This window comes from Hirundo rustica, chromosome 13 (assembly GCF_015227805.2).
Source record: "Hirundo rustica isolate bHirRus1 chromosome 13, bHirRus1.pri.v3, whole genome shotgun sequence".
Classification (NCBI taxonomy): Eukaryota; Metazoa; Chordata; class Aves; order Passeriformes; family Hirundinidae; genus Hirundo; species Hirundo rustica.
The window spans coordinates 12,663,972-12,688,260 of NC_053462.1; the positions used below are offsets into that span (position 1 = coordinate 12,663,972).

At 57.4% G+C, this 24,289-nt stretch overlaps 2 protein-coding genes across 5 annotated transcripts; both read left to right on the top strand.

Annotated features, from left to right (window-relative positions):
• Nucleotides 1–4,142: 4,142 nt before the first annotated feature.
• On the top strand, nucleotides 4,143–15,163 carry MFGE8 (milk fat globule EGF and factor V/VIII domain containing). 4 transcript variants are annotated; one of them, XM_040077299.1, is made up of 10 exons: nucleotides 4,143–4,314; nucleotides 7,736–7,861; nucleotides 8,126–8,251; nucleotides 8,676–8,834; nucleotides 9,252–9,433; nucleotides 9,831–9,986; nucleotides 10,849–10,993; nucleotides 11,864–12,048; nucleotides 13,324–13,479; nucleotides 13,758–15,163. In XM_040077299.1, the coding sequence occupies exons 1-10, from the start codon at nucleotides 4,242–4,244 to the stop codon at nucleotides 13,899–13,901; spliced, it is 1,452 nt and encodes a 483-aa protein (XP_039933233.1). In that variant the 5' UTR covers nucleotides 4,143–4,241; the 3' UTR covers nucleotides 13,902–15,163. The 4 variants fall into 4 exon arrangements, with proteins under 4 accessions (XP_039933233.1, XP_039933232.1, XP_039933235.1 ...); XM_040077298.2 differs by having other exon boundaries at nucleotides 4,155–4,314; nucleotides 11,846–12,048; XM_040077301.2 differs by having other exon boundaries at nucleotides 4,156–4,314; nucleotides 8,721–8,834; nucleotides 11,846–12,048.
• Nucleotides 15,164–18,804: 3,641 nt separating this feature from the next.
• Nucleotides 18,805–23,682, top strand: HAPLN3 (hyaluronan and proteoglycan link protein 3). Its single transcript, XM_040077378.1, has 5 exons — nucleotides 18,805–18,871; nucleotides 20,405–20,564; nucleotides 20,807–21,175; nucleotides 22,292–22,594; nucleotides 22,775–23,682. The coding sequence occupies exons 2-5, from the start codon at nucleotides 20,438–20,440 to the stop codon at nucleotides 23,053–23,055; spliced, it is 1,080 nt and encodes a 359-aa protein (XP_039933312.1). The 5' UTR covers nucleotides 18,805–18,871; nucleotides 20,405–20,437; the 3' UTR covers nucleotides 23,056–23,682.
• The last annotated feature ends 607 nt before the right edge of the window (nucleotides 23,683–24,289 follow it).

Below are 24,289 nucleotides of genomic sequence, written 5' to 3' on the forward strand. Positions count from 1 at the left end.
CTTTGAAGAGCTTCCTGAAAAAGAACAAAAGAGCCATGGCTTATCTTCCTGTGGTATCTGCTCAGTGCTGGTCAGGTTGCTCCAGCTTCTAATCCATCAGAGGTTCCCATTAAGCACCTTTGTGCACCATGGAGTGTGGGCTCATGTTACAGGCTGGTGCTCCAAAGGCAAGTCTGGGATGTGCCCCATCTGTCCTGGGCAATGGTGCTCTGAGATGAGCACCTCAGGGAACCACTGCCACAAAGGTCTTTAATCCTGGCCCGAGGTCGATGCTAATCCATCATCAGTGAGAAGACAGGTATTTCCCAGGGTAATTCCTGCTGTAGCATTTACAAATGATCTTTGGAAGTTGTACTGTTACCACTGGCTGATGAGGCCGTGTGTAAGAGGCCAAGCCTGCATGTCTAGCGTTTGGATGGACAAAATAGAGGGAGATATGTCCTTCCCTCGAGCCCCTCCAGCCCTTGGTTTCCCATCTGCTAAATGAAGATGAAGGCAACACCTTTTCTGCTGGAGATAAGCATGGATAAATCCTTAAAGACTGCAAAGCATTCAGAGAGAGGGGTTATATAAAGGTGCTTATATTAAGTACCTTACACAGACACACCAGCTCTAAGCTGGGTATAATCTTGTTTATTTAGGTTAGAGCAAAGGACTTGAAGTTAAACTGTCTGGAATCTCATCTGAGCTCCGACAGGATCAGCAGTGGGCAGCAGAGCAAAACCAGGGGGTGGTGCTGCCCTTTGCCTTCTTCCTTTTAAATCGGAAAGTTTCAGATATCCTGAAGGGCTCTCAGTAGCCTTATGGAGCTTTCCATGCCCCAAGGATATTCAGTATCTAGGTTTTTTGATTAGTCCTGAAGTTCCTGATTGCTAAACATTAGCATCCCTAAGTGTACAGCCTATGTTTAAAAGAAACTGTTGCCCTTTTGGTGGAAAGGGCAGAGAGTGTGGAAGCCTTTTGTTCCTCAAGAAACTCAACAGGGAAGTCTGGCTACATGCAAGGATTGTCCCAGCCAGTGGATGTCTTTGGCAACCACTGGAAACCACGCGCTGTAGGCCAGCGGGCAGTGACGCTGGCTGGGGCTGCAGGAGGTTAGAGATGCTGGCACAAGCCCTTGGTTATCCTGTTAGAGGGATTAAGAGCAGACTGAAGCTTAATCCACTGCTATGGTGCCGCAGATCGTTCCTCCTTCCCACTCGGAGTGGCTAACACGTGTGGCAGGATGGGAGGCTTGATCCCACGTGGCAGGAAACTTTCCCAGGACCTGTGCTGCGGCCTGAATCACAACGTTGGACTCTAAAAAAGAGTTGTGCCTGTGAAGGATGGGGGCTGCCTCTGTCAGGGATATTTTGGGGGCTCTCAAAACTGGGGTGAGACAGCAAAACCACGTTGCAAGGAGTGTTGTGGGAGCATTTTGGATGGGGAATCCCCCTGGGGTGTAACAGCTGACTTTTGAGATAGACCTAAGCCCGTGATCTCCTCTACAGAACAGATAGTTTAAACAATAGTAGTTGCTGCCTAAGAAAAGATCCATTCAAGGGCTGAGTAGGACTTTGCTGAGGGTGGAGGGGTATCTTTGCTACCTGATTGTGGTGGGGAGAGGTCCTGTGAGTTTCTGAGAGGGAGTGGAGGGATGGAACATGAAACTGCGCTGATACTAAAGCTGTCACTGCACATTCCTCAGCCGTGAGATGCACCCTGGTCAGTTTTATGACAGATAGGGGCTTTACGCTTGGGCAGGGGGTCACCTGTATATTGGTCACCTCTCTTATTCACAGGAAAACACCTTTGTATAAGATGGAAGAGAAATAAGATTGCATCAGAGAAATGTATGGCCTCATCTTCACCTATTTCCTTCTTTATCACCCCAGCTACAGGAACCAGGCTATCTGCTATCGGCACAGCTTGGAAAGGGTTAAGCACAGCAGAATCTGGCAGATCTCCCTGCAGAAGAAACCAAACCCAGTGGTAAATACTGCAATAGCAAGGCCTAAGTAGTCCCTGCAGAAGGGAGTGAAATTATGCCTGACCTTCGGCCTACCCAACTCTTTCAAGTAGAGCCATCCCTCGCAAAAACTTGGCGGCTGTAGGAGCCCGGGCGTGGTGTTTGCCTGTGGGAGCTGTCTCTGTTCTTCATTTCTTCCCTGTCCTTGACAGGTTGTTCCTCTCTCTTCTCTGCCGCCCATGTCCAGAGCTTCCCTCTGCCCACTGGGACAGCAGGGACACTTCCCAAGTGTAGTTTCTCCTGGGATGCCCCTCTCCATTGCAGGTCTCCATTCAAAGAGCCACCGCTATTTGCAGGAAGCACTGTCCCTGTGGAGAGCACTGCTCCATCTGGCCTCCACAACTCGCTTTTTAATATCCTTTCCCATGCACGTTCCTTGGACATTGGCATTCATGCCTCTGGGGACAGAAACAAAACATTTTGCTTTCTGTTTTTAGAGAGGCTGATGCTTTTTCTGCAGCTCCCTCTGGGTCTTGCATTCTCTCTGAGACTAATCCAGGCAGTAGCCCCTCAAAAGGCTGAACAAACACCCTTGTCCTAGTTGCTTGTGCACAGCCCTGGGAATCTTGCCCCGTGCTCTCCTCCTCCTGACCTTGTTTTCCTCAGAACACCACAGCAGTAATTACCCTGAGGTTGAAGGGTTATTCGAAAGCAAGTACTGTGCCTTGTGTGCTCCCTCCTTTCCAGCTGTTGTTTCTCCCTACACTGGAGTTAAACTCTACCTGGAGTTTTCTTTGTGTTGTTACTAATTTAGGGAAACACCAGCAGCGAGGGTGGTGGGTGTGGGTGGGAATACGTGTCCAGTTCCACGCATTTCTCATTCTCTGGTGCCCTGAGAAGTCAGCAGTGCAGCGGGGCAGCTGGACCTGCCACTGGCTCTCTCCCTGGAGTGCCACTCGTACTCTGGATGCTTTCTTGGGTACTGGTTGACTGCGTCTGGCAAAAGCATTATCTGGATACTGGAGTGGAGGTGGGAAGACTGGTCAAAGTGCATGGCATGCAGCTGGACTGCCGGGTGGCTGCGTGGCTGCATTGCCAAAGGCAGAAATGTAGCAACAGCCGGGAAGAGTCAACACATAAATATGAACAGCCCGAGTGTCTGAGATGGGTTAGTTAATGCTGAAGTAGGGTTTTGCAAGAAGAGATAAAATCAGCTTTACCTTTAGGAGGAGGAGGGTTTGGAGTGGATTTCCATTACAGGGTCAAATGATCCAGCATTCCTGTGCTGTGCAGTGCTATTTTGCAAAGAATTTGCTGCTGAATGTGGATTTAACCTGAATATGCTTTAGCTTTCCAGGGCTAAAGATGTTTCTGCCTTCCAGGGCAGAGCTCCCCCCTACAGCATACCAGTTCCTCTTAAGAGCGTGGTTGGGCTTTTCCAGCTCTTGGTGGCTGGGCACAGCTCAAAAAGGAGCTAGTTTGTGGCCAAACCAGTGGAGCTGTGGTGCAGTGCTTTGGGCAGAAAGCTGTAATATCACTCTGAATCCCTTTCACATATTCGTCAGACCGGGCTGCGAGTTGTTTTCCTTGACGCTAGTTAGGAGGAAGTCGGGGAAACCCCATGCCACTGGCACGCTGGATGACAAGGATGGCACAGGGCACTTGTGTTCACTGTCTATCGGAGGGGAAACCCCCTCCAGCTTTCATCCCACCCAGGGAGAGAAAAGTGGCATTTCTGCTGCAAAACAGCTCTGCCTTTGCCAAGCGCTGGCAGTCCCCAGTACGTTCCGGTCCAACTCTGCACCCTCTCCCTGCCAGCCGGGGCCAGGAGCCATGGGTTCAGGAAGTCCCTACCGGCCACCCGAGAGCCAGGATCTGGCGTGGGGTGAGCCAGCGCTCCTCCTCACCGAAGCATCTTCAGCGTGGCCGCGGTGGCTCTCCCTTCCAGAGGCACCTTTGCCGCCTCGCTGCCCGTACCCCCCGCGCTGGCCGCAGCCGGGGGCGCGGACCCTCGGCCGGGCTGTGCCCCTCCGGCGGGGCCGGTCCCGCCCCGGGGGCGGGCGGCGGAGCACGTGGGGCCGCGCCGGGCCGGGCTGAGTCACTGCCCGCCCCGAGCCCCGCTGCGGAGCCGAGCCGAGCCGAGCCGAGCCGAGCGGAGCTGATCCGGGCGGAGCCGAGCCGAGCCGGGCGGAGCCGGGCGGAGCAGAGCCGAGCCGAGCGGAGCCGGGCGGAGCAGAGCCGAGGCGGGTGGAGCGGCTCGCTGCGGAGCGCACGGCGCGGCTCGGGACGCAACATGAGGGCGGCGAGATTGTTACGGGCACTGCTCGCTGTGTCCGTGGCGTTCTCAGTGCTGCTGGTCGTGTCCAGTGAGTGCCGGGGAACCGGGGATCTGGGGTGCCGTGGAACCAGGGTTCAGGGGATCCGGGGTGCAGGGAAACCTGGGTGCCAGGGAGGCTGGAATGCTGTGGATCCGAAGTGGTAGGGATTTGGAGTGCAGGGTTGTCCGGTGCGCAGGGATTCCGGGGTGCAGGGCAGCCAGAGTGCGGAGAATCTGGAGTGCAGGGTTGCCTGGTGTGCAGGGGATCCGCGGTGCAGGAGAGGGTGAGTTTCAGGAGATCCAGAACACAGGGGAGCCCGGAATGCTGGGGATGTGGGGTGCAAGGGATGCGGGGTGCAGGGGTTGAATGGGGTGCGGGGGTTGCCTGGCGTGTAGGGGAACACGAGATGCCAGGGATCCGCGGTGCCGGGGATCCGGGACGTGTAGCGAGAGCGTCTGGGGTGCGGGGTGAGTGGGTCCGGGCTGCGGTGCGGGTTGCAGGGCACGCAGTGCGAGAGGGCGTGCAGCCCCAGGGCTGCTGCTGCAGGAGCTGAGGCTCTCGGGTTCGCGGCCCCGTCTCTTCTCCTGAGTCTCTCAGCCGGGCTGTCCTGTGCTTTCAGGCTCAGATAACCGTGCTCGCAATGTAAACAGCGTCCCTGGGACCGCCTGGTACAGCGCGCTCAGCTGGCCTGGCCAGGGCAGCCCCGGGGAGCAGCGGCTCCGTCATAACCCCGCGGGTCATGCCTGGGGCGCTTGGCTCCGAAAGGGATGGACGAGACCAGGGAAAAGGGGAGCAAAGCCTAAGTTCAGGCTCCAGGTCAGGGGACAAAGGGCAGCAGGAAGGGGTGAGGAAGGCCCTGTTTATGTTCGCTCTCTCCAGATAGCTGAGGTGCCCTTTGTGCCCTCCCGAGACCTGAATTCCCCCAGCCCCGCTGGGATGAGCTGTCCCAGTATTTGGAGGATGTTATTTTTGCTTTCCAGCCAGTCTGTGGGTTCATATAAGCAAACATTTCCAAAAGCAGTGGTTGATCTTTGTTGCCTTGGTTCCTGAGTGTTCAGCTTGTGACAGCTCTGTCCCTGACTGGAGAAAAATGTGTGTGTGGAGGATGGAGATGCTGAACAGCTCTGAAATCAGGCCTGAAACAGTTCCGAAACAGAAGCATCCAAAACTGCTTGCTACAGTGGAAAAAGTGACCTGTGTGCCTCACTGCTAGGCAGGGGGCTGGCTACCAACACCCACCACGTAAGGGATTATTCCTGGGAGGGGATAGAAGGGAGTCCAGTTACTTGCAATAACTAAAGTATAAAACTTGGACCTTCCTGCACCAGCCCTGGGAGGAGACCTTGGTGCTTTGCTGCCATATCACACCCCAGGCACTCCTGATGCCGGGGAGCACCCGCTCCTTGACACTCTGTGCCCGGGGAAGCAGCTGACTCCCACTGTTAAACAGAAGTAGCTCAGTCTGTGCAGCCTTGACTGGCTGCTGGGAGAGATCCTTGGGACGGGGTGGATGGATGTGCCTAAGTCTTGTGGAAGGGTAGAGGGGCTTGGGGCAAAGGCATCCCCACGTATCAGCAGGAGCCCTCTCCTCCCATGCTGTAGCTCAGGGCAGCGCATTGATGGAGCATGAGGTCATGCAGAACAGGCTGGGCAGCACAGGCAGTGACTTGAACTGGTGCCCAAGTTTTTCTGCCTCCTGAGGCTGGGCTAAGGGAGCTACAGCATCCTTATGGAAACCTCCACCTGATGCTGGCCTGCCTGCCACCAGTGTGTACCCTACACATGTGGAGTGTCAGGAAGGGTAGGATTAACTCGAGGGAGTCCTGCTATTAAAGGACTAATGAGTAGGAGCTCACTGAGTAGTAGCTTAGGCAAATGAGAACTGCGTTATTTGGTGTGGGTCTGGGCAGTGAGCCCACAGCTCATCAACTTCCACCTTCTCCAGGTCATGCAGGTAGTGAAGGGTTATTCCTAGGTCTCCATCCGAGTTCAGCCCTTGTTCTGACTTCTGCAGCATGGCAGAGAAGTGCCTGGCATCAAGGGATGTGTTGTCCTGTTTGACGAGGGGTTACTGAGGCTTTCAGCCAGTCCTGTGGAAATCTGGTCTAGGTTTATGGAATGTTGCTGCCTTGCAGCTTTTAGGCAGAATAAATTGAGGGTGGGAGGAATTTCAGCCCAGCTCTTGCAATCTGATTCAGCCCTGCAGTGGGGCGTAGAAGGTTGGAGGGTACAGTGGGTTGACATCATTCACTTCCCTCCTCAACAGGACAGGGTGGGGAAAAGAAGGAAAAGATCCAGAGTGGGTCCTTCCCATGGGCTGCAGTTATTCATGAGCTGCCTCTGGTGTGGGTCCTTTCTATGAGATACGGTCCATGAGGAGACTGCTCCAGCCTGGAGTCATCTGTGGGCTGCAATGTGGATGTCTGCTCCCCCGTGGTCCTCCACAGGCCTCAGGGAGACAGGTCTTCTCCATGGGCTGCAGTAGAATCCCTGCTGCCGCGCCTGGATCACTTCCTTTCCCTCATTCTCTGCCGGGGGGGTCTGCAGGGCTGTTTCTCTCACATTTTTCTCACTCCTCTTCTTCAGCTGCTGCACAGTGTTTTTTTCTTTATCTTGGATATATTACCACAGAAGCAACCCTAGTGCTGGTGATAGGCACTAGCTTTGAGCAGCAGAGGGTCTGTTTTGGCATTGAGTGGGATTGGCTGTCTCCAGCATGGGAGCGTTCCTGTTGTCTCCTTGCTGAGCCACCTTTGCAGCCCTCTGCCACCACCACCTCCTTGCCCCATAAACCCTACACCATGGCAGGTACTGGAGATGGATGAACAGGCAGGGAAGATGGTGCAGTGAGCTCCCTGGGGGAACCTGTCTGTGAGCCAGGGCTGCCTTGTGGGAGCTGCCTGGAGAGTGATGGAGGTCTGGCCGGTGTCCTGCAGAGATGGACCCTGTGCTTCCTCCCTGCGTAACTCCAGCATCTGGGAACTGAGGCATGCGAGCTCCCCCTACAATGATTTTTTTTGTGTGTTCTTACAAGCACAAACTTACATTAGCAAAACCCAGCAACAGCGCCAGCCCCCTTCCCTTGAATCCTCCTGTCCTTCTTGTGCCTGAGCGAACCCCAGCCTGGCCACTCATGTTTCCCAGCCAAGTGTCAAAAAGTATTTAATGCACCAAAACCTGGGTTTCCCCTGTCTTCACTTTGTCATATAGCATCCATTAAACCTCTTTTTAGTGTGCCAGAGCAGGGCAGGTCCTTGCTGCTGCTTATGCTCCCAGTGTCAACCATTGCTTTTGAATGCCAGCAGCCCTGTGCAATGTCCAGCAGCCTGTCCCTGCCAGGTGCTCACTCCCTGTGGGATTTGCAGCAGACCAGGTCCTACTGCTGGGCTGGGATGCTTTCATGTGCATGGGACTCTGGTGGATGCCTGCCTTAGGGATGGTTTGCAGTGACACCTGCCTTTACTTCTAGGTGACTTCTGTGATGTGAACCACTGCCAGAATGGGGGCACCTGCCTGACTGGGATTAATGAGGCCCCATTCTTCTGCATCTGCCCTGAGGGCTACGTTGGGATTGACTGCAATGAGACTGAGAAAGGTTAGGAGCTGACCCTTTCCCAGGTGCTCCATGTCAGCCAGGAACCTTGCTGAGAGTTAGTGTGCTCTTGTCCTATCCCTGCACCACTGGCCCTGGGGTTCAGTCCTTCTCATGACTGATGGACACGTAGAGCAGAGATCTGAGTAGGGATTTGGTGATGGGGTGCACTTGGGGGAAATGCAATGTCTGTGGGGAGTGGAAGCCCACTGGATGCTCTTATTTTCCACCTGTGCATATATTACAGTCATTTTTCCTCTTCCCCAGGGCCCTGCCACCCCAATCCTTGCCACAACAATGGTGTGTGTGAGCTGGTCCCAAACCGGGGTGACGTCTTCACTGACTACATCTGCAAGTGTCCTGCAGGGTACGACGGGGTGCACTGCCAGAACAGTGAGTACAGCGTGGGGGGCAGGGGGAAGCTTGTCACCAAGGGCCTGGGGACCCCTGGGGTGAGAACTGGGGGCTGTGTGCAGCCGTGACTGCGTGGGGCACCAGGCTGTGTCAGGAATCGTGGGCTGTTTTGGAGAGGTTATGTCTGAACCTTGCTCTGCATACCTAGGGGGACTTGGTGCCTCAAGTAATAACACAAGGGGTGTCTCAAGGCTCAGCCTGCTCCATGCAGGTTCCCAGCCTTGATGTGACTGTGTGTCCTGGTGCACCTGCATGGCTGCACTCAGTGGGGCACGGCATCGATGGGTCCTTGGCTTAGAGCTTCAACCTGTGCCCCGCTATCATCAGGAACCCTGCCATGGCCCTCGTTCAGGGGATGCCTCCCCCTCTTCTCACTGCACTGAATGAGGGGTCTTCTCTCCAGGACCGGTTTTGGGATTGCCTCCTGAGCCCCTCCTCTCTCTCCTAGACAAGAATGAGTGCTCCTCCCAGCCTTGCAAAAATGGAGGCACCTGCCTGGATGCGGATGGTGACTACAGCTGCAAGTGTCCTTCTCCGTTCTTGGGGAAGACCTGCCACGTCCGTAAGTCTTTGGCACCAACTGTACTGAATTTCCTTTTCCTCCTGTTCCCTACTCTCTGTCTCTCATTGCCAGGAGGGATCTCACCATCCTAAATACTGGTTTAGGAGATCTAGAGGGCAGCTGTGGCTGCCCTTGATGCCAGCAGGCCTGATCCTAATGGAGGGAACATCCTCAGGAAGGTGCTTTCTCCTCTCTGGAGTGCCCCAGAAAGACTTCTCCATACCTCTGTGCTGTGAGGGGACTGATGGATTGGTGTGGTTTTGGCTGAGGGATTAGGAGGAGAGGACACCTTAGGGACAGCCAAGCCCTAGGGCTGGCCTCCCTCTCCTGCTCTCTCCCCAGACAAGAAAAAAATGACCCCAGTTCTGCTCCATGATTACTGTCTCTCTTTAATCCTGATCTCCTCTCTGACCTCAGGCTGTGCTGTTCTCCTGGGCATGGAAGGAAGAGCCATCTCTGATGCCCAGCTCTCAGCATCCTCTGTCTACTACGGCTTTCTTGGCCTCCAGCGCTGGGGGCCAGAGCTCGCCCGCCTCAACAACCACGGCATCGTCAATGCCTGGACCTCCAGCAACTATGACAAGAGCCCCTGGATCCAGGTACCTGCCGCAGGACTGGAATGCCAGCACAGAGAGCAGCCATGGCTGGTCTTGCAGTGCTGCTGTCACGGAATTTCACTGCTCCTGGTGGCAAATGTGGGGCTAAATTGCTGCATCAAGCTGCCACCCAGGGGCATCTTGGGGTGTGCCTGGAGGAGGCAATTCCATTGGAGGAAGGTGGGACGTGGATCGATGATCCCCTTTGCTCTGCCCACCTTGGGATACAAGGCTGGAGGGCTGGAGGGCTTCTTCCACAAGGGAGTTCCAGCACCCTGGGCAGCCCCTTTCCTTGTCTCAGTGCCCACCCTCCCACGACCACTCGGCGGTCCTGGGAGCAAGCAAGGGCTGTGCACCCCATTGCCACTGCCCCCCGCTCATCCTCTTGTCCCCTCCACAGGCCAACCTGCTGCGGAAGATGCGGCTGAGCGGGGTCATCACGCAGGGCGCGCGCCGCGCGGGGCAGCAGGAGTTTGTCCGCGCCTACAAAGTCGCCTACAGCCTGGACGGGCGGGACTTCACCTTCTTCAAGGATGAGAAACAGGCTGTAGACAAGGTGGGCTGCAACGCTCTGTGTAGGGGATGTCCCAGCTCTCCCCATCCAGTGGTGCTGTGGGTGCTGAGTTGGCTGTGAGCTGCATCCCTGTGTATGGGAAAGTGCTTTCGACCCATGGCAAAGCTGTGTTGGGAGCTGATGGGAACTCTCCTAGCAGCGAGATGGCACAGGCAGTTCCAGTGCCAAGCAATACTCCCTGCCTCTGTTTAATTGACCATAATAAGCATAACCAAAGTAGCAGCGCTGAGTTATTGAAGTCATTCAGATAGTATCTTTATCAGTGACACACTGTGGGAACTGGGCTTGGTCTGGGAGTGCTACTGAGCAGCTTGGGTAACTCGGTGTTGTATCTGCAGCAAGCACCAGCTGACACCGTGTCTCTCAAAGTGGGAATACTTGTAGATTGCGGCACTCTCTGCTCCCAGTTCTTTATGGCAAGTGTCTCCTGCTGGCTTTCTGAGCGTCCAGAAAATGGTTAGGAGTATCTGCTTTGCTTTAAAAAAAAATTGAAAAATTCCTCTTGTTTCTGCAGCAGTGGAAAAAGTGCATGAAAAACAGTTTGATTCCATTTATTTTGTTAAAAAGAAAGAAGCGATCCACCTCTGTGCTTGTAATGATTTGAGGAGCATTGTACTGGGAGTGGGTGTTGCTGTATGTGTGGCTCTGTGGGGGTGAGGATGAAGCAGGGAATGTTGCAAAGCTCTGTTAGAATGTTGGAGCTCCTCCAAGGTCCTGCACTCTTCCAGGGTACAAAAACAGCCCAGCTTCCCCCTCTGCTGAAATCTCTCTGTCTGCTGTGTGAGGGTTTTGATACAGGAGACTGTGGGAAAGCTGGGGCACTGAGCCGTGATCACTGTTGCAGGTTTTTGAGGGGAACAGCGACTATGGCACGATGAAGACCAACATGTTCAACCCTCCCATCACGGCCCAGTTCATCCGCATCTACCCCGTGATGTGCCGCCGGGCCTGCACGCTGCGCTTCGAGCTCATCGGCTGCGAGATGAACGGTAAATGTCCCCTCCCTGGGGGCTGCAGGGCAGGGGGTGACACGGGGCAGGGCATCACCTCTTGGCCTGCTTCTGATCCCTCGGGACAAGGGATTTGTCGGTGCTTGCTTTTCCTCACACTGGTGCCTGGAAATACCCAGGGGTGTGTTTGGGGAGCACAAGTCGTTAATCCCGTCGGCTCAGCCAGCTCGAGCTGCGTTCTCATGCTGCTAATGCCTTCCCAAAGCTAGGAGTTTTTACTGTGCCCCTCCCCGTCTGAGCTGTGAACCCACTGCTTTTCCTGCTGGAGAGCTTGAAAAGCAGTGGAGGATCAAAGTCCTCTGGGAAATGTAAGAGATCATCAGCCTGAGCCCTTTCCCTGTCCTCCTGCGTTCCTGCCCTGCAGCACATCCCTGGGAGCTGAGTGGGACTTGTGTGTCGGTGTGGGAGTGGGATGTTGTGGGGGCTTGGGTCCTGTCCTGCTGCTGCGTGGGTGTGGTGCCATCCGTGCTTTTGGCTGGGGATATCTTTGCGTTGCTCTTTCCTCATCCTTCTCTGCCTTCTGCCAAAGCTTTCTGTATTCCAGGGCTGGGCTGGGCTGTGCTGTGGGGACATCCACTCATCCCTGCAGCAGGAGGCACTGTGAGCCAGGGAATAGCGGGGAGCTAAAAATCCCGGGAAAAGTCAGCCCTGCTCATCTGCTGAGCATTTCCTTACCTGGCCCTGATGCTGCTCTGGGCAGTGGAGTGAGAATGTGGGGATGGCTTCTGACAGGTCTGCGGGGTTGGCTTCTGACAGGTCTGCGGGGTTTTGCTTGCAGCGGTGCTGTTGTCTCTTTCCTTTTCACTGCCTGTGTAAACTGTTGTGTTACAGTGTATTTCAACACGGCAGGTTGCTCGGAGCCTCTGGGCATGAAATCCCGCCTCATCTCGGACCAGCAGATCACAGCTTCCAGTGTCTTCAAGACCTGGGGCATCGATGCCTTTACCTGGCACCCTCATTACGCCCGCCTGGACATGACGGGCAAAACCAACGCCTGGACAGCCCTGAACAATGACCAGTCCGAGTGGCTGCAGGTGGGTATCTGGTCTCTGTAACCTCATGTCTCCTCACCAGCTCCTCCAGCTGTGCCTAGGGCCACCTCCTGTTTTAGGGTAGCTGGAACAGCTGGGTTGGTGTGGCCAGAGCCGTGTTGTGGGTCACAAAGTCCAGCAATGCTCTCGCTGAGCAGGGACCACAGGGGCAGGTCAGGATGGGACCACAGCCACTGCTTTTAACAGCAGTTCTAGAGCTCTGTGTCAGAATCAGTGCCTATAAGGATCAGGTAGTGCCATACCTGCACCTTCTTGTGGGGTGCATCAAGCCTGCAGCACGCCAGTTCTGTCTCACGCCGTGAGGAAATGCCATCCCAGCCTGGAGTGATCATCCCAACACCCTCTGGCTGCCCAGAACACCATGTTTCTGTTTTGCAGGAAAAAATCAGGCTTGCTTTTCTCTTCCCAGTCTGGAATAGAAACAAATAGTTTTGAAATTTCCTTCTCAGTTTCCTTTCCTCCCCTGTTTTTGTACTTTTCACATGATTCCATGACATAATAGGACAAAGCAGTTTAGATATTTGTCCCGCTTTTTATTTGGGAAATGATTAAAAGCAGCTGCCTCACAACTCTAAATAAACCAGCTTATCGAGATGTTGGCTGATGATGGGGTCAGGATGACACGCCGAGTTGGGCTGTTGCACCACACACTGCCTGTTTGTATATGTGTGTATAGATTTACACGAACACTCAGGATTTATGTATATTGTATAGCTGGAACCGGCCTCTGTGAGCATGAAAACAGAACTAAATTAACAAGGCTTTCAGCTCCTTTGGTGATTTATCCTGTAACATGCCAGCAGCAGTAAACACAGTGTGGCAGCGTAAAGAGAATAGAAAGTGTCTCACTTAGAACCCAAATGTCAGATTATGTTGAACTGCATATTTTCTCAGCCAGAATTACTTTCCAGTGCAAATGCATTTCCTCTGTGAATCCTGTATGTTTTTGACTCAAGATTTTTTGCTGTCCTTCCCACTCCCACAAAAAATGTGGAGGTGGCAGGGGTGGGCAAGGGAGCTGAGGCGGGTTTACCCCCACTTTTGGTTGCTTTGAGGGATGCTGTGAGTATTGAAGGATCAACTATTTCACGGTCATGTTTTATGATTTGTCTGGCACTGGCATGGTGGTCAAGTGGTGTTTTCTCCGTTCTTGACCCCTGAGGGCAGCTCTTCCTGGCTGCCTTTGGGCCATGGAGGGTGCTGTGGGGTGGGAGCACTGCTCCTGCAAGGAGCTGCGACGAGCCTTGTCTCTGCCAGATTGACCTCCGGGACCAGAAGAAGGTGACGGGCATCATCACACAAGGAGCCCGTGACTTTGGCTACATCCAGTATGTGGCAGCCTACAAGGTGGCCTACAGTGACAACGGCACGAACTGGACCCTGTACCGGGATTCCCGGACAAACGGCACCAAGGTGGGTGTGGGGAGGGCGAGGCGATTTCCCAGGGCTCAGGCATGCCAAGGTGGGGAGGGATGAGTGGTGGGGCTGAGGTCACAGAATCACAAAATATGCTAAGTTGGAAGATACCCACAAGGACCAATGAGTCCAACTCCTGGCCCTGCACAGGACAGCCCGGGAGTCACACTGTGTGCCTGAGGGTGTTGTCCAAAGGCTTCTTGAGCTCTGTCAGTCGATGCTGTGACCACTGCCCTGTGGTCCTGGCAGCACTGATACCCGCCTCTCTCCTCTAGATCTTCCAAGGCAACAGTGACAACTACTCCCACAAGAAGAACGTGTTCGATGTGCCCTTCTACGCCCGCTATGTCCGCATCCTGCCCGTGGCCTGGAACAACCGCATCACCCTGCGCGTGGAGCTGCTGGGCTGCGATGAGTAGGCACGGGGAAGAAGGACGGGGCTGCTCTTCCCCGCTGCCCAGCCTGCACCCTGCCTGCCCCTGCCCGCTCCTGCTCTGACCTCACACCCCCTCTCCGTGTCCCCACATTCAGGAGGTGGCCAAGAGGGCTCCCCTGCCCCATGTTGGTGCTGGGGCTGCAGCGCTGCCCTTGACGGGGCCCTTGCAGGTGGGATGTGGGGATGGCTCCTGCCCTTTTGCTGCTCCCGCCAGGGCTGAGACCCCCTCCTGCAGCTGGGGCTTTCTTGGGGACACCATCCTGCAAATGAGGCCTTGCTGGGGGACCCTGTCTTGCAACCAGAGCTTGGCTTTATCTTCTCAGCTAAGCCTGGGGACAAATTTTCTCCTTCTTGCTTCTGCTTCCAGCAGAGAGGCTGCAGCCAGTGGCAGTCCCTTGCCTGAACTGTGTCTTGGGGCTCAGCAGTTTTCAGGGTCTTTAGGGCAGGCTCCCCTGGCTTGCAGCCTCCGACGTCCCTCGTGCTCCCTGCTTGTCTGCAAGCAGGGGCTGTGAAAATCCTCTGAAAAAACTCAGCTGTTGTCCCCTGCCCATTTTGCCAGGCCCTGAGTCTCCTTGTCTGCGATGTCAGCACCACATAGTGCGAGTGAGTGATGAGACAGCTCCTGTCAAGAGGCACCAAATCTCCGCTGATGGTGGCTCTACCTGCTGGGCACTCTGGCAGGCACCACAGTGGGCATTTTGGCAGGCACTGCCCATTCCCCTTCCTGGGATGCCAGCTCCAGCAGCCTCCCGAGTCTCAGCATTGCCATCATCCCCAGCTTACTGCATTTTGGGGTGCCTGGCTGTCCCTTGCCCTCAGAGCCCAGTGGTGACCAGAGGAACTACGATCTGGTAGTGGGGAGAGTTGGTTTGTAGCCACAAGGAGGTGGAGAAAAGATGGTAAAGGTGGCAGTTAAACCACCCAAATGCAGTGGGCAGAGAGCCATGCCATGACCCTTTTTATAACCTGTTTTTTCCCCCTTTATGTGGGATGGAGGGGATCCTGTTGCAATGCTCGAGCCCTCGGGATTAGCAGTAAGAGATGAGTGAGATCCAGGTGGGAGCAGGGGCAGGCTGTCCTGGGCTGGCAGTGATGCTTCCCCTGCCTGCTGGGATGTGAAGCAGCCGTGGGGCTGGGCTGGCAGTGGGTTCGCTTTGGCAAGGGCTGAGGGAGCCCGGGGCGGGGATGGCAGTGATGGCCCCACTCTGGGGTGTCTCTGACAGTATTAAAACCAGCTGAAACTTTGGGGATGTTGGCTCTTCTGCTCTGTGCCTCCCCAAAAGCCATCTCCCAGAGCCCGGCTGGTCTGGTGATCATCCAGGATTCCCTCTGAGCCCCTCGACTCCTCCATCCAGGGAGTGGCCAGCTGCTGTGCTGGCCCTGCACCTCTCCTGCCTTCACAGACCCTCCTAGCTCCCCTCCCTGCCTGAAAAACAAGGTATCTCATGGCTTTGTGTGCATCTTTCCCACTGTCTCCACCCTGTCACAGCTGCTGAAGACTGCTCACAGCTGGCCAGGCACAGTGGGATGGGACTTGGGGAGGGGAAGCCTCTATCAGCACCCCACACCCTGTGTCTCCTCCTTTGGCTTTGATCCTGGAGCAAATCCCCAGTTTGGAGCTAGATCAGCTCTTACACTCAAGCACGATCCCAGGGCTGGAGGGAGCTGTGAATTTTGCAAGGTCTACCTGCAGGGATGTTCCCAGCAGAGCCCTCTTGGGGAGGGCTGGGGCATGGATGCTGCTGGAGCAGGATCTGCCTGCAGTGAGGATGTGATCCCATGTAGGGAAGGGGCATTGTGGTGAACAGGACAGAGGAGCTTTGCTCATATCCAGAATCTTCCACACTGGGCAGGAACCGCTGAAGTTGGCGTGGATAGCCAAGTGTCAGCTGTGTCTGACCACAGCTCTCTGTCCCTGCAGCTCTGGACAATCTTCCTGCATCTCCCTGCTGCCAGCAGTGCCCTGCTCAGCCAGGCATCTCCTCCTTGGGCCTTACCTATGGGAGGTGGGCTCATGCCTTGCCTTGGGAGTGCCAGCCGTGGGCATCAGAGGAGCTGGACATCCGCTTGCAAAGATCAGGCTGAGTTCATTGTGGCTGTGGCTGCAGCTGCTTGGTGACAAATAGCAGCCACAGCTAGAGCCAGGGACAGGGGGGACAGTCTGCCCAGTTCACCTCCAGACATGCCACCCTTATCATCGGGAAGCTGAGGCAGAGATAAGAGCAGTTTGCTTCGAGTCCAGCCAAGGCAGCCGTGAGCCGGGGATATGGCAGAGGCTCCATGAGGAGGGTGATCTGGGCATATGCTGCACATCAGAGCTGGGGGTGCATCCTCAGCCCCTGGCTGCTGCTTCCTCCTGCCCGCTGCTGCCCCCCAGGCAAGCCCCTCTGAGATTCTGAGCCCCTTCCAGCCTTGTGGCATTTCCTTCATCCCCCAGAGCCCCAGGATGGGGGGACTGGGAGAGCCAGAGTGCCGTCCCCACCATGCACAGACCCTCACGGTTCGTCCCTATCCCTCGGATGCTCTTCCCGGACGTGGCTGGGTTGCTGGGGCAGCAGGAAGGCCGGGATGGCTGCGGCACCCTGCTGCCTGCTGACTCTGCTGCCGGTGCTGCCAGCTGCTGGGAGCTGGTTCCTCAGGAAGCAGCCGTCGGGGAAAGCATCCTCTCACCACCACCCGGAAAGCCCAGCACTGATCACAAGCTCCTCCATCCCATCAGGGATGTGAGTGTTCCTGCTGGAATCATGCTGTGCAAGCAGCATTTCATGGATGAATCTCTGGCGAGGCCACAGCAGAGCTGTCAGGCCCTGGCTTTGAGGTGGGGAAGACAGGGTTGACACTTTTATGGCTCCCTTTCAGCCAAATGCTCAGCCAGCCCTAGACATGTGCCCTAAACACGTGCTCCCAGGTCAGAGCTTCCCTGACCCAGCACAGCTTTGCTCAACCTGAAACCTGTGGTCACACCCAGGATACATCTCTGGGAATAGGAAATAAAAAGAGGGTGAGAAGAGGGAAGGAATGAAGGAGATTCCTTTTTCCTCAGGGACTGCTGGTGGCCAGAACCTTCCTCATGCCTCCGCTCCCTAGGAGGAGATAAAGAAATCATTGGCCACATCCAGACAAGTGTTGTGGCCTGAGGTGAGCCGGGAGCTGTTGCTGAAAAGAGGTGCCTGGAAACATCCCTTTCCCCTTCCCTGCTGCCTGTCCCCTCCTCAGGCCGGGCAGAGGACGGCTGCTGGCAGGCACCGCGGCGGCCCTGGACGCTGTGGAGCTTGTTCCTCGGATCTGGAACAATGGGACAGCCATGCCAGGGAGCAGCGTGCCCCGACACGGCTGTCTTGTTTTCTGCACAGCCCAGGGGTGGAGGGAACCATCCCAATCGCTAGATCACTAGAACAAATTGGGCCAGCAGCTGCAGCGTGGCACCGATGGCCAGAGTGCATCTGGGACACCGCCCCACCGCCTCCTCCGGCCAAGCGGCAGGGCTGGGGGTAGCAGGGACCCTCGGCCAGGACGCAGGCACCGTGTCCCCATGCCGGAAGATGTAATTGTCCATTGTGGACCGTGGGGCAGGCTGCTCCGGGCAGGCGGTCGGGCGGCGTGCCCGGCCGTCACACTCCCGCGTCCCTGGGCAGCCCGGCTCCGCCGCGGGGAGGGCTGGCACGGCCGGCGGGTGTGCAGGGAAAAGGAGACGAGCACGGAAGAGCAGCTCCTCCAGAGCCCGGGTCCCACAGCCATCCCTGGTCGGGGTTTCCCCCGGGGAGCTCGGGCTGTCGTGCCGGCGCTGGCGGCAGATAACGCCGTTTCCTTGCTGGCTGCTCGCTATCAGCGTGGCGGCGGCGGGCAGACAGGATCGCACCCCGAGCGCTCCGTGCTGGGCGCTGTCGGGAGGGGTCCCGGCCCCCTTCACCCCGCAGCCAGCCCCCGGGCCGTTTATTTTTACACGGGTTGTTTTCTTTCCGGCTTGAAGCTATCCTGCGCGGCGGCAAGAGCCGGACCGGGGCCCCCACGCCTCATTTCCTTGCCATAAAACAACAAAGTGGAGGGTGAAGCAGCGCACTGGACTGGGACGGCGGGTCGATGGGTCAGGGCACACGCCGCATCGCGGTTCCTCTGTTTGTCCCTTCTGTCTATCCCTGACCGGCATCCCCTGGCGGTGCCGCCGCCGTGCTGCCCTTCCACAGGACTCGATCCTCTCGGAGCTGTCTGCGTGCCAGCGGGAGCTGGCAGGGAGGGCATCGCCCAGGTTTAGGGATGATGCCCCCTCACATGGGTGCAGCTGGGTGCCAGAGCTTTTTTTTGCCCTGGTTTCTGTGCCTCTGCTTTGTCCCCACAGCCCCAAGCGGACCCTGACGAGGCGGAACGCCGCAGGTCAGCTGTCTCTCCTGAATTCCAGAGCAGGCAGGCACTGCCTGCACACCCTGGGCACAGGTCATGCCGTGCCACAGCCCACCTGTCCCGAGCTGCTTGTGCCTGTGGTGCTCCTGCCACGTGTGTGTGTGACACCACCTTTGTCTGGGGACCTTGGCCAATCCCTCAGTGGGATGTGGGACAAGAGATGTCTCTTCTTCCCTGGCACCGTGGCTTCACCGGGACTTTGCTTGGAACATCACAGGGTCCCACCAGCCCCAAGAGGGCACGTTTCTCCCCACTGCTGTCCCTTCCAAGTGAGGGGCAGTGCAGGCAGCCGGCACACCGCAGACAAGGTGTGTGAACAGCGTGTGGGCAGCATATGGGCAGTGTGCGGCCATCACCTGGGCATGGTGGGCAGGCGGGGGGCCGGGGGCACCCACCTCAGCTCCGGGCTGCAAGCAGGGGGTTGGGAAAGGCGTGTGTTTCCCTTTAAGAGGCAGGCCCTGGAGCTGCTTCCTCTCAGCCCTGCAAGAGCCCTAAACACAGTGCATCTGCCTGCAGCCTGCCTGCACGCCTGCCCGCAGCCTGCCCGCAACCAGCGTGAGTAGGGCTTGGCCCCAGTGCCGGGACTGGGGAGGGCTGGCACTCCGGGGCGAGGGGCACCCCGCTTGCCGCGAAGGGCAGGAGGGGATGGCATTGCCATGGAGGGAGCCGGACATCACTGTGATAGGTGCCAGGCATCGCAGTGCCGAGTGCTGCAGCACGATGCTCACGGTGAGAACACCGGGCACGCTGCGTGTCACTGCAGCGCCGGGTTCTGGCGGGGGTCACCAGGCACTGGGGTGCAGGGGGACCAGGGCTGGTGCCCTGCTGAGCGAGGCGTGAAGGTGCCGTGCCTCGAGCCCACCCTGCGACGCGTGGGCAGCACGTGGCCGTGTCCCTGCGGCTCCGGTGCCAGCGGTGCAGCGCTGCTGCGCCGGCTCCCGGGGCTCCAGCGGGCGCACCCTGCACCCTCGGGCCCCGGCTCTGCTGGCCCCGGTGGGTGGCGAGTGTGGCTGAACCTATGGTGAGTGGAGGCACTGACTGCAGAGGAGAGTCTGGGATTGAGCAACCTGCGGTGAGAGCAGAGGGTTTCACGCCCCGGACCCTGGAGAGCACCGCCGTACCCCGTATTGGACCCTTCCGGGCTGAGCAGCTGCTCTCCCGCAGCCCCCTGGCCCGGGGTATGTTTTTGGGTGCTCGTAAGCCTTGTTTAAGCAGGGCACAGATGTCAGAGCCCCCCCCCCGGTGCTAGAAGGGGTGTGCCGGACGCTTGCCGGGTGCCGGGCCCCCTCTGCCGGCTCCAGGAATGCTCACAAGTAGCCAACTCTGCTGGTAGCACCCTGGGTGAGCCCCTTGCAGGACACCCTTGGGTGTCCTGGCCCCCCGAGCTCGGGACAGCGCACATTTCTGGTGCTGTGGGGCAGCCAGGCTACCCCCGACCCATGGGACGTGCTTTGGCAGCCAAATGTGTTGCGTGTGGTCGGTGCCAGCCATGTCTGTGATGCAGAGCAGCAGCTCTGGTTTGGGTTAGGGGGTCCTTGGCCAGGACAGCGAGTGCTGCTGGGCTTTGTCCTGAGCGGGGGCAGCAGACGCAGCCCGAGCTCTCTCCCTCACTCCTTGGTCGGGTTGCACGCTCGGCTGCCTCTATAAACCGAGCTTGCTGCCTTACAGTGAGGCTCAGCCGCTCCTCTCCCCCTGCACCCCTAGGTGAAGTTTTCCCGGTACTCCCTGTTCAAAGGACACCCTGGGATTCCATTTCTCCACTGACGCATCCCTGACTTGGTCTCGGGCCAGGTGCTCCCCCGATGGGCACCCCCACAATGGGCAGCAGCAGTGAATGTGGTGGTGTGTGGTGTGAGCCAGGAGGGAGGATGAGGATGGAGGGGACAGGGAGCACTGCCTGGGGGGCAGGTCTGGGGGCACGGCTCAGGTTGCCTGCGCTCTCCCCTGCGGGCAGGCGAGCTGCTCTGCTGGCTCTTCTCACCCCTCTCCTTGCCCCCCTGCTATGGAGTCTGCTTGGCACCCCTGCCTGCAGTGCTGGCTTTCTCCTGGCTATTTGGGGGTGTCACAGCAGTCCTTCTCCCTCTGCAGCCCAGGCTCAGGGTTTGGCCTCGCTTCCCAGCCATGCTGCTGCTCCCACTCCTCCTAAAATCCACCCTGCTGCGCCTGGCCAGTGGCTCCTACCACCCCTTCTACAATGGCTTCTACTACAACCACATCATGAATGACAACGACGATGGGCAGGACAAAGGTATATTGGGGACAACGGGGGCTGGCAGGTTGTCACAGGAGGCTGAAGTACCCTCCTGCCTCTGGGTAGGGTGGAGACCCATCACTTGGTGGGATGTTGGGCCCAGAGGAGCAGGTGGGAATGCTCCAGAGATACTTGGGGTATGCTCATGGTAGAAGAGGTGGTGGCTGGAGGGAAGATTTGGGGATGCTGCCCAGCCCTGGATCCTGACCTGCCCATCATATCTTCCTTCCTCCCTGCAGTGGACTTCAATGGAGCCAAACTGGTGGTGGAAACCTCTCAAGACCCTGTCTACAGCTACAATGGTGCCAATGTCACCCTGCCCTGCCACTACCGCTACGAGCCCGACCTGGGACCTAAGCGCAAAATCCGCATCAAATGGTCCAAGCTGCGGGATGACTACACCAAAGAGCAGGATGTGATGGTGGCCATTGGCAAGACCTCTGTGGCCTTTGGGGACTTCAAGGGCCGTGCTCACCTCCGTCAGGCCAGCCGGCACGAGGCCTCGCTGGTCATCAGCGATGTGCGCTTGAAGGACGATGGCAAATACCGCTGCGAGGTCATCGATGGGCTGGAGGACGAGAGTGATGTTGTGGACCTCCGGCTGCAAGGTGGGGGCTTGCTGGGGACCACATGACCCTTTGGGCTGAGCCAGTGAGCCTGGCCTTCCTGTGGTACCTTCTCCTTTGGGGACACAGCAAGGCAGGGGGTTGGGGAGCTTGATTGTGGCAGAAAGGGGCTGGGATGCTTGGTGTGATGGGGCGGTGGCTTGGGGCTGTCTGGCTCTGTGGCCTCAGGAGCGAGTGAACCCAGAGCTGTCTGCCCAGCTGGGACATCAAGGGAGCTGCTGGAATCAGAGTTGGAGTGACCCCAAGGCCACAGCATTTCCTGCCTTTACCCACCCATCTTCCCACTGTGCTGCATTACGTGGAGCTGTCCCCTCCCCTCCCAGCTCTGGGTATCCCAAAGCATCTTGTGATGATCCTTGGTGACTGGTCCAGCCTCTCTTGCTCACTTGTCATGAGGGACCTGACTCAGCCCTGACATTGCTTTTGAGTTCAAAGCTGTGGAAATATCCCCATTGCTTGTCCCTGCCCCACCCCCTTGGTCCCTGCCTCCCACAGTGACTCGTCCCTACCAGTCCTTGTGACCATGTCCAAAGTGGTGATGCCCGTGGTTCTGCTGTCCATCCATTCTCACGACAGATGTTCATTCATCCCCATGCTGGTGGTCCATATGTCCCCTGGGATCATGGCAGATTTGTCCCCGTGATGCTGACCCTCATGTCCCTGTTCCTGAAGCCTGTGCATCCCCACGACAATGATCTCTCCATCCCCGCAGGGGTGGTCCATGCCTCCCTGGGATCACCGTCTCTGTGTTCGCAGGATCGTAGTTTACACAACTACGGTGGTGGTCCCTGCGTCCCCATTATAGTCTGTGCATCCCTGTACGTGCAGGTGCTGTCCCCGTCAGGGGGTCCTTGTGTCCCCAGGACGGAGCTCATGTGTCCCTGTGCCACCAGATGTCGCTGGCAACTCGCTGCATCCCTGCATCCCTGCATCCCTGCGTGCCTGCACGCCCGAGCTTTGTCTCCGCCGCGCTGAGGTGGTCCCTGTCCCAGAGCCTGAATTTAACACGGGTCAGGGACCCCTGTGGCTCCTGCTGGGGCTGGGCTCGGGTTGGGGGGGCTGCCCCCGGAGCCAGCTGAGTGTCGCCTCTGCCCGCAGGCATCGTGTTCCCGTACCAGCCTCCCCGCGGGCAGTACAGGCTCAACTTCCACGAAGCCGAGCGAGTGTGCCAGGACCAAGGTGCCATCCTCGCCAACTTTAACCAGCTCTTCCAGGCGTGGAGCGAGGGGCTGGACTGGTGCAACGCGGGCTGGCTGGCCGATGGCACGGTGCAGTACCCCATCCGCCTGCCCCGCAAGCCCTGCGGGGGAGTGCACCTCGCCCCGGGCATCCGCAGCTACGGCCCGCGCCACCGGCACCTCCACCGCTTCGATGCCTTCTGCTTCTCCTCCGCACTCAAAGGTGGGTTCTGGGCCGGGAATGGGGTCTGGGATGCTGGGGAAGGTGCTGTGCGCCCCTCCCTCTTAGGGCACAGGACTTGGCCCGGGTGGGGTCGTTCCAGGCGGCGATTCTCCAGATGGGGATGCTCGGGATGATGCTCGGCACTGATGCTCCCCTCTCACTCTCCGCTCTCCTTCCTAGGAGAGGTTTTCTACCTGGACCGCCTGGCTGGGATGACGCTGGAGGAGGCCAAGCAGAGCTGCCAGGATGCAGGGGCCGAGATCGCCCGGGTGGGGCAGCTCTACTCCGCCTGGAAGTTCCTGGGGCTGGACCGCTGCAATGCCGGCTGGCTGGCAGATGGCAGTGTCCGCTACCCCATTGTCACGCCCCGGGCCAATTGTGGCCCCGCGGAGCCCGGTGTCCGCAGCTTCGGCTTCCCCAGCAAGGGCAGGTTTGGAGTCTTCTGCTACAGAGAGAGATAAGGAGCCGGGAGGGATCCTTCTTGAACGAAGGATGTTTCCAGCCTGCCAGTGCCCAGTGTTGGGCATTTCCAAGGGCTGTTTTGGGGGTGACTGGGGGGAGGTGGGATGGGAGGGAAGTTTCTTTTTGTTTTGTTTTGTTTCCTTCCTTTATATTTTCCACACCTTGCTCAGCAGTTGGCACCTGCAGCTGCTCGGGGTGGCTGCCAGCTGGGCAGCATGGGACAGTCCCTGTTGTGGAGTGTGTGCAAGGATGATCCCCACGGGCTACTGCTGCCACCCCACTTGGCCGTGCCACCCCATGGGTGGTGGCCCCTTCCTGCGGTGGCACGTTGTCACCGGCACACACCTGCCCTTCCAGGCTGGTCCTGCCTCCGAGTTCACAAGGCAAGGCCGTGAGGGAGTGAGGCAAAGCTGGATTTGGCCAGAGCAGAGAGCGGGCATCTCCATTGCATCCTGGCCCCTCTTCCAGCCCCATCCATGTCCTGCTGAAAGATGCCATTGTGCCTGTCCCTGCCGGAGCACAAGTGCCTTATCTCTATGTGCCCCTTGCCTGGACCCCATTTGAACTCTGGTGCCTTCTTCTTTGAATATTGGCTATGAAAAGATGTGTTTTTCTGGACATCTTCTAATAAAATGGTGGAGAAAGCCCTGGAGTGACATGGCTGTGTCCCCATCTCTGTCCCAACACAAGAGAAAGGTCTGCTATGGAGAAAGGATTTGGGGATCCCTGGCTGTCTCATCCTTGGCTGAGCATCATCTCATTAGTGCTGGCTCAGCTCAGCTCCTGTAAGGGCCTTGTGTTCCCTCATTAGTGAGTGTTAATCACCCCCCTGGGTGTCAGGACTGAAAGCTGGAAGGTGAAGCAGTTTCTGCTGGCCATGGGTTTTGGATGGGTTTTAGGCACGTGGGTTAACCCCCTCCCAAACTGAGAGCTGAACAGGGAGGGCAGTGTCCTACTCCAGGGTCCTTCTTCAGTGGGGGCTTGGGACACCCCTCCCACTTCTGTGGTCCCTTAGGTGTTGCCTGGGGCTGAGCTATTCCTGTGTAGCATGGAGCTCTCTCTTTGTGTTCCCCTTCCTTCTTTTTTGCCTTGCCGTGGGAGACCCCTCTCCTCCCAGCCCCCCAGACATCCCTTTTCCCTAAAAAAAAAAACCAAAAAACCAACACCGACCAAGTGCCCGTTTCGATTTAGCTTTCTTTATTATTTATCATTCTTTTCAAAATAGGATACGTT